Source organism: Lytechinus variegatus, chromosome 2, assembly GCF_018143015.1.
Source record: "Lytechinus variegatus isolate NC3 chromosome 2, Lvar_3.0, whole genome shotgun sequence".
Classification (NCBI taxonomy): domain Eukaryota; kingdom Metazoa; phylum Echinodermata; class Echinoidea; order Temnopleuroida; family Toxopneustidae; genus Lytechinus; species Lytechinus variegatus.
The window spans coordinates 52,020,482-52,029,983 of record NC_054741.1 but is presented as its reverse complement, the minus strand read 5'-3'; the positions used below and the strand labels follow the sequence as shown (position 1 = coordinate 52,029,983).

At 37.8% G+C, this 9,502-nt stretch overlaps 1 protein-coding gene across 1 annotated transcript; it reads left to right on the top strand.

Annotated features, from left to right (window-relative positions):
- Window positions 1–1,239: 1,239 nt before the first annotated feature.
- On the top strand, window positions 1,240–6,237 carry LOC121409511 (homeobox protein Hox-A10-like). The gene is made up of 2 exons (XM_041601428.1): window positions 1,240–1,771; window positions 3,821–6,237. The coding sequence occupies exons 1-2, from the start codon at window positions 1,309–1,311 to the stop codon at window positions 4,108–4,110; spliced, it is 753 nt and encodes a 250-aa protein (XP_041457362.1). The 5' UTR covers window positions 1,240–1,308; the 3' UTR covers window positions 4,111–6,237.
- The last annotated feature ends 3,265 nt before the right edge of the window (window positions 6,238–9,502 follow it).

Here is a 9,502-nt window from a genome sequence, read left to right as displayed (position 1 = left end):
GTGTAGGGGTACCATGTTTCTCCTCGTTTAACATTGCTCGTCGTCACCACATTTATCACCATTTTGACACGGTAAAAAAGGGAAATGTTATCAAGAAAAAATGATGGAAACTCATGAAAAACTTTTCTAAACAATGATTCTTAGAATTAAGGGACCAAAAAGAGAAAACAAGGCTATATAACCCGCATTGAGGGTAGCATTTGGGTTGACATACCTTGTCAATCGGCACATTATGGTTTAGACGAAATCTGTTCGTTCTCCTTCAATTTCAACAGGAAAAAATGCAAAAGAAAGAAGAAAATCATAACACAGAAACTTATCGGCTTTGTCGAGCATATTCGACAATATATAAGCGCCATCTAGAGCTCAAAAACAAGACATTCGTCACTCGAATCGGGCGTAATGTACCTGAATAGCGTCTCGGCACCCTTGCCGACACAGTTCGTTCTCGGTGTCTTTGGGCTCAATTTCTCGCTTTTGCGATGCGATTTGTTCGGATTTTTTTGAAAGTTTTGACAATTTCAGAATATTTCTCAATCGATTAAATGATGAAATAGCATTTTCTGATGAATATGCATGAAAATGACGGTGGTTAAATACATGCCAACGGATGACAACCAGGGGATGACGACTGATTGTCGGGCTCCATCCAGGGTCGTCTCTATTCAAATGTCCCGCCCTGTCTTCCAAATTCTGCGTTTGTAGAATGGCAGATGTGCTATTTTGTGAAAATTCAGGGATCGTCTCATGATTTTTGCAAGCAATATTGATAATTTTCTTATCTAAATGTGTGAAAGACGCAGCAATTAAGTCTAGATACATGGTATGGTGACGTAGATACTTTAGAGAATGTGTATGTACCATATTATGTTTATTGATTGGATATGGTCAAAGCTGTGAAACTTTTTATTGATCTGTGGAACAAATATAATTAATTTTTCTCCTAATTTTCATTTTAAATTTAAAATTTCAAAAGCTTGAAAGTGTGAATGAGTGAATTTCTGAATCGTTCGGACGGCGCCTCCAATTCTCAACCTAATTGTTCGAGGTCGTGCGTAAGGACGGATGCGTATAAGGCCTACTGTCCGAGTAAGTGATTTGAACCGTCATTGGATTTTAATACTGCCCCTTTGAGCTGAAGTGAGTAATGATTGATGTGTGGCTGCTAGCAACTAGGAGGAGTGTTTACGCGTATCCAACCAGACGTAAAAGTATAACTGAGTCGCGCTGGTGGTACAGGCAGCAGACCGTGCTGTGTCATCGAGAGGGTCGCGTTGAAATAGAGGAGCTATTCGTTGGGTTTTAAGCATGGATATGCAACATTGTGCCTCGAATGACGCTGTCTGTTACCGTGATGCTTACCGTGGCTCCCTTGATGCCACCTCGCTCGTCTCCGGCTCCGATTACGATGCCTTCGACAGAATAGGGACAGGGAATTGGTACACAAACGCCCCTGGTATTTACCCTAGCGATCACGGACCGGTGGCACCTCGCCCATACCCGTGCCTATCGTTTCCCGGTCCTCTGGCGTCTTCACCCACCACTTGCTCTCCTCCGTTCGTGCCTTCTTCGCCAACAGTTTCAACTCCAACATCTTTCCAGCATCGTTCACCGGTTCATTCGACTTCGTCGTCGATGTTTGATGCATATACGGACAATTCGACGTCGTGTGAACGACAGAGTGTTCATGAGGATCTTTCTCCCTCATCTGAGACAGGCAGTACAAGGGTTTATACGAGCTCATCGAATGAATCTACGCCAGAAAAATTAGGTAAGAAGAAAATTCGTCACCTCGTTTGTTAATAATCAATTCATGAAACATTTTCATGTGGAACATTCTTCGATTATTTTCAAACGTAAATTCGTTGCTGCAAATAATATTACTTTAGGTTTAACTACTCTTAGATTTATTTTCATATAAACTATTAATATTCAATATTCCATTACCTTACATCACTATATAAATTTATAGTAAAAAGAAAATTACATCGCCGATTTTTTTTATTACCATTATTAAACGTGAAATTGATATATCTCTATTAGAAATACCTGTGAATTTGTTGGAGATTAACAAATTATTTTTTTCATTGCAAAAGTGAGCATATATTTCTGTCATCGGAGTTGAGTTTTTGAATCGGTGATTTAGGCTACCGCTGGCATCATCGCCATCGGCGGTCACGGACTCGCTAATGAGTCGTCCCAGATCTCGCTCTCGGCGCGTGCCAGACGACTGACCAGCGAGAGCGATGATGCATCTCGTCATCGACATTGTTCTGGCACGCAGTCGGGTGTCCATAGGTATCGTTGAACGACCCTTAATCCATCGCTCGCGAGCCGCATTACGACTCTCGATCCAATATAAACTCTCGGCTCCCGCAGATATAACCCGAATAATAGTCCCCAAGGGCAAAGATGGTCTATCTTGGCTAGCTATTCCATCCATTTAATTGCAAATGTATTGAAACAATTTGCTCTCCTCTCTTTTCTCTCTTCTCTCTCTCTCTCTCTTTCGTTCTTTCTTTTTTTCTATTCATGCCTCTCCTTTCCATGTTCTATCTGGAATGCAACTATGTCGACAGATATACCGTCAAATAGAAGGAAAATTGAAAGAAGGGGAAAGGTGGGGGAGGGAAAGAGATTCTTTCAATAAGTTCTGTTGATTCTCATTACTCGTCTCATATTTTTCTTCCCCGCACGTTAATAGTTTTGGCTGAGTGAAATATTTCACATCCAGAGTACCTCCATCTGTAATCACTCACACTGTTTTCTCTGCTCCCCCATTCTTCGTTTCTTGCCATATGTCTCTTGAACTGTGTGTTCTATTTTGTGACATTTTATGGCTTTAAAAATGTTAAAATAATTTGTCGCATAACATATCCTTTTGAAATTGATCTCCTATTGATTAAAAATATAGCGTTCGAGTTTTTAATGCTGGAAATGCATAGCGTGCCACCGTAAATTGCCTGTCAGCAAAACGACTTTTTTGCGTTGACACCGGTGCATTGATTTCTCTCTTTTTTATATGATAATGTGCATAGTTATTTCTTCTAGAATACGTTTCAATTTCGTTTCATCTTTACACATTAAAATTATACCTGTTTGCATGTCAAAATCTCTCATTTAAAATTTGATCTGCGCATAATATCTATCGTATATAATTCTAGCAACAGGCCTCATTAAAGCCAAAATATCCCAAAGAAAGACGGGCTGTTGTTTTTTTCACAGGTCTGTTACAAATCGCTTTTACAATTGATGGTCATTACTCAACATATTCCATAATATTTATATTATTTTTCTTCATAATCTTGATTGATAGTCAGGAATTCGAAAAAGCTCTGTTGGGACCCTGCGCCGATACGCTCCCACAAAAGGGTGACGAAGACGCTTGGAAGAGACCCCAAACAAGCCTCCATCAGCCAATCACAATCGAGCATTGATGTCGATAACAAACCCCTGACCTAATTAACCCCCGAATCGTTGACGTGGCAAACCGCATATATTTGTATATACATACCTGTATAGGCCTATGTATCCTCACCAATAAAATTGTGTAAAAATAACGGATTTCGTTAGATGGTTGTAAAAATATTGATTTTCTGTTTTTTAAATCATTTTATGCAATTGATTGATAAAATATCGAGATAACGCCCTCGAATAATACAGCCATCATAGGGGAGGGGTAATAGGATACTGACCAAAATAATAATTTGAACCTTCTTTCAATCAATTCTTTATCGGTTCTAATAGTTTCACTTTGACTGTCAAGCAAATGTTTGTATATAATTATAACCATTTTTTTTCTCCTGTTTTCTTTTCATAGATGGCCTGACAAAAGACCCGAATAGCGATGGTTGTCGAGCTAAAAGAAAACCTTATTCGAAACTCCAGCTCCTCCATCTAGAAGACGAGTTCAAGCGAAGTATGTACCCATGCCGTGAGCGCCGTGCCTGGCTCTCTCAAGTTCTTGAACTGACCGAACGACAGGTAAAGATCTGGTTTCAAAATCGACGCACAAAACTTCGACGCACAGTCGAGCGGGAGCAACGAGAAAATGAACAAATGCAACGGGATATGGCGGACTTGGCCATGAGGTTTTACGTGCCACAGTAAAACAAAAAGAAAGAAATTGAACTATTTATGAATATTTCACTTATTCGTCGATTTACTTTCATTCATTGGAGAGGAAAGAGATGGTAATCATAAAAGAGAGAAATGGGAAAAGTGCAAGGATCTGAAGGCATCGCGATTGATTTCCAAGTCACGCAGCTGGCGTGCGTAGTGCAGCGTGAATCGACTTGATTCGCGTGCCTTTTTTTATTTTGGATGTGCGTTGGTGTAGGAGAAGCCAACCTGTCTCATCTCGTCACTGATCTTGACATGACCTCAACCTTTGACCTTAACGATCACCCATCCCATAAGTTAGCCTCCAAGCTATTGGCTGACTGTTTGCCTGCCTGCTGCCCCGTCGAACGCTATATAGATACCGTGCGTCGCGTGGCTGTGGCGTGCCTTCGGGGTTGAAACCCAGTCAGCAACTCGACGCAGCCAACCAAATACACTGCTTGTCTGTGACGTGGGAGAATCATTTAGATTCATCGCTGAAAGGTGAAGTTTGTGCGGGGGCACTGATCAAATACGAGACAAGCATACCACAGTCGTTCTTTTTTTTCTACATCACCCTTCTCTTGGGCTATTTCATTCACATTCATTACTTCCAACTTTCTTTCACTGACTCTCTTTCCCGATCTCTCAGCCCGTCTACCGCTGTGTCATATCCTTGATAAACTAGCGTTATATCCCCAGAGGAGACAAAGCCACGTGCCTGCCTCACGCCTCACACGCTTGCTCTCCAGCCAGCCACCGTACTCAGTTCAAACGCAATAAACAGATCCCCCAAAACCAGATGGAAATGCTATCGCATTAAAGCTTTTTAAGAATTTTCTACGACTCCGGGAAAAATGGTTAATATGGAGTATGGACCCCCCCTAAAATGTGATGAGTTAATCGACCTGTTTGAATGAAATAGCCCCCCTCCCTCATGTAGCTCCCGCATTGGCAAACCAACTTGGAGGCATTTTATCAATATGGGTATATACCGATTCTCTTGTATCATGTCGATCTCAAACTCCTACATTGTTGATATGTATGTGACCAGCGTTTCAAAATGATATTTTATATCCATCATAATTATTTCTTATGATATTTTTTTCGGAAAACATCGCACCAAAATTTTACTTGATAAAATAGTGAAAAAGAAGGAGATAAAACTATGTGAAAATTATCTGTGCCGAACAATAGATAGCAAAGGATCAAAGAAGGCCTATAAAGCATGACAAATCGGTAAAGTTGCCTTATTAAATATATTTGTACAGCAGAGTGTATATTTTTCTAAGTTCTAAGATTTATAACTTATGAATAAGTGGTATTAAATTCTTCCATTAAATCTTTCCGGTTTAACTTGAAGACAGTACACTGAAAGTGAAAATGAGCATTTTTTTTACATTCTTTTAATCTGACTGATGATTTTTAGGTTTAGAATCAAACTCTGCTGCTATGTGTATGATTGGATGTACATAGTCTGTTATTACGTGAACGGTCGAATGTACATATGAAATATTTTACTTGGATCTCAATTGTCAAACAAAATTTACACAATTCAATTCCATTTTCATGTTTAAAATCATCATCATAGTCTTCTACATTATGGGTTTCCTGTAAACTGTTTAATAGTTATATCTGTACGCTGCATACTTATTTTGGATGACACACTACTTAAGTAATGAAACATATTGACGAAACTTTCAGATCAATATCTCTTTCTTAAACGTAGCATTTTTTCTACGATACTTAATACATGAATTGTTAGCAGTACCAATGATTTGAAACATATACCTATTTATGTATTAATGAATCGTGTTTACTGGTTGTTTTCATTCTCTACTAAGACATAATATTACAACAGTTAGGAAATGTAAATAAATAACAACAAGGAATTCCAATTTTCTTTTAATTGATGTTTCACAAAATAAGTTAATTGTGACGAAAGTCAGTCAGGCATTGCTTAAAGATTTTCGCCTTTACTTCTGAAAAACGGAAAGCATTAATTTACGTATTGTTCACCTTCTTCGCATTTTTTTTGTCATTGGGCACGGACATAAACTACTGAAATTTATTCACATACTAAAAACAGCGTTCAGGTCCTGACCGTGAACATATTGCATTTTTAAAAGGAATGGTATATACTTATTCTTGCCTTGATTCCTAATAATAATATCTTGAATTCTTCCACCTTTGATATTCATAACCTTGAGCTGATGTAAATACTTTTTATTTTTTCATTCCATGAATTGTAAATATATGCAGGAAAAAAGGAAATCAAAATAAAAAGGATATATATTTTACTTAAATTTATGCTCTGTTGTCTATGTTGATATTTGTGGTTTGTACATAGCGTGAGTTTTTTTCGTTTTTTTTCAAAAAAGAAATTACGTAGATTTTTTGTTCGACAAATTGGATAAAGTTAAAAAGTTGGTTATGGTGCCGTCAGTTAATTTTGTCATGTTGATTTATATGCAGTCAAAAAATATTTCTAAAAATATTTTGTGAAGGGCAAATATTAACACTACTTAAAGTAAATATTTCACTGTAATCATAGCGATGATTGTACTGTTGATGATGACGATGGCGACAGAGACGAATATGATGATGTCTGTGATAATGAAATGCTGACGATGATGATGATGATGACGGTGACGATGGTGATGATGCTGATGATAATGATGATAATAATGATGATAATACTTTCTTTCTTTCCTTTCTTTCTTTCTTTCTTTCTTTCTTTCTTCCTTCCTCCCTCCCTCCCTCCCTCCCTCCCTCCCTTCCTTCCTTCTTTCTTTCTTTCTTTCTTTATTCTTTTTTAATAATATTTTTTGTATCTGTTTCTTTCTATCTTTCTTTTTTTTTCTTTCCTTCTTCTTCTTCTTCTTCATCCTTTTCTTCGACTTGTTGTTGCTCACTTTCTTTTTATCCTTCTTTCGAACAATCAAGAGTGGGAGAGACAGATGGTGAGTCAAGAAGAGAGAGAGAAATTGGGGGTGACGAGAAAAACAAAGAGAATTTGAGATATTTCACCGCAAATTATGATAGTTAAATCGTCGCTAATACATAGGCGCACTCCTTGAAATGTCTTCACGCACATCTAGACTATCGAAGATAAATCACTTTCTCTTTTGTCAAAATTTTCATAAATCTCCCACATTTGTTAGACTTGCTCCCAATTGGGTCATTGTAACCCCCGTGACCCGAAGAGGAACAAACTTCTTCTGTCGATAAGCTGATTAAACAACAACTCTCCCCTCGTCTTCTGGTCGCTAGGGGGTTAAACCAAGGTAGAAATGACACTGTTCGTTGATGTGATGTACTCGGTACGCTATTTAAAGTTTACCTCATTTTTTAAAAGACAAACTATACTTCTGAAATCAACTCAGGATATGTTAAGATATCACTTTTGAATAAAAATCACATAACATAATTCAACCAGTCTATTTTTGTAACTTTTCCATCTAATGATGACTTTCACTGTAATAACCACTCAAAATTAAGTATTCAAAGGAAATTAACATGGCCGTAGGCAGAATTCTTTTGCTGGGGGGCAGGACGCGTAAAATTAAAAAAAAAAGTGAGGGAACGAAGCGACCAAACTTGTCATTGGGGTGCTTGTGCATTTTGTGAAGTGAAATTGTATAATTTCGTGCAAACGTTTGGTGAATTTTGTGAAAATTTTCAGAAAAAAAATTGAAGTTTCAAAATTCCTAGGGGGCAACTGCAGGCCCTGCCCCCCCCCCGCCGCTGCGTACGGCCATGGAAATTTCCTATTTGATGTCACACAGGTTCTTCGTTTGGCCATGCCCCGGAAATGGTTTAGTAACCATGATTCGACTGCTCTTCATGTACTAATGTAGACTTTTTTGTTTTTTTTACTAAAAAACATATTGAAGCTGATATTCGAGGCTACATAGAAACCTACAAATTACTAAAACTTTGTTTTTTATTATACCACTCGACTTCGTCTCCGTCATGCGAGTACTTCGTAATCGCCTCGGGCAATATTGGTATTCGTGTTCCTCTCAGACATGTCAGATAACGTTTCTTATGGAAAATGAAAAAGAAATAATACTGGGAAAATTATCATTCAGAAAATTGTAAGTAGTGTGTTAGAAAACACCACTTGAGAGATTTTACGAAAGGTATTATGTTATTATGTCGCCGCTTTGTAATTGCGGTTAGAATCATGATTCGTGATGCTGTTTTAATTTGAAAACGACACACTCTACGGCAAAAAACATGTTTTTAAGATGGTAAAAGGACTGATGCATCTTCGCAATTTGCTACGTCTGTTTTAAGAAAAGTGCTTACAATTCACCGAACAAATATCAAAATGATTTCCTTCATTGTCAATAATAAATGTTCCTGCATACATTTACTACCTCATTGAACTCGGAAAGGGGGGGGGGGTGTCATTTTTCCCTAGTCTCGACCATCTGTTGCTAGATTGGTATCAAGGTCAAAATAATAATAATATAGGGTATTTATATTGCGCACATATCCACCCTGTTAGGTGCTCAAGGCGCTCCTATTTTATCCGGCTAAGCTAGACGTTCACAGCGCACACAGCTTTTTAACGAATTACTTCCTACCGGTACCCATTTACCTCACCTGGGTTGAATGAAGTTTGAACTAAACATGCATGGGACCAGTTGCAAAGTAAAATGTAATAAAAACCAAATATAAATTGAACTCAAACCAATCAGAAGATCGCCTTTTGGATTAATGCATTTGAAATTAATTTTTATTTTCGGAAGTGAACGTTGTATACTGATGAGTTATTTGGAAAAGAACCATCAATGACAAACGATAATGGAATGACATTCTAGGCCCTGTATCACAAATAATAGTGATTGATCGTAGGGTTAATTTTTACGATGACCTATATTGAGTTTTTCATTATTTGTAATCGATCGTTCAAATTGAATATGCGTCCATCGCCAAGTTTCGTTTTCATGGACCCTGATATAATCAATTGTAGTTAGTTTGATACAAAATCTGAAATGAAAAAAAAATAATGAAAAGTAGTATGTTAAGGGATTCAACATATGGGCTGGTTATTTCAAGTTGAAAATAAAGGACTTAATGGGGAAATAAGAGGTGAACGCAAGAGATCTTCAAGTGAAACAGATTGCAAAAATGCAAGGGGGTTAGCGTGGGCCACATCCAGACACTTATTCAAATAACAAGAACCAACGCAATATTGAACAAGGTGATAGACACATCTAGGTCTGCAATCGTTTTGTTTCAATGAATTATCATGTATTGGTGGCTTTCTTTAAAGAACAAACAGTTTATCAATCCATTTCAGTTGTCAATCGCTTTCCCGACACGTGAACAACAATGTCATTTCAAAATGACACCGTTTCCCCCCTATACTTTCTATCTCGCCATGATT

Excerpts from the sequence above, each read along its gene's own strand:
- LOC121409511 (XM_041601428.1), top strand. The coding sequence starts at position 1,309 with ATGGATATGCAACATTGTGCCTCGAATGACGCTGTCTGTTACCGTGAT. Across the intron at positions 1,772-3,820 it reads ATCTACGCCAGAAAAATTAG|ATGGCCTGACAAAAGACCCG; the intron begins GTAAGAAGAAAA and ends TTCTTTTCATAG.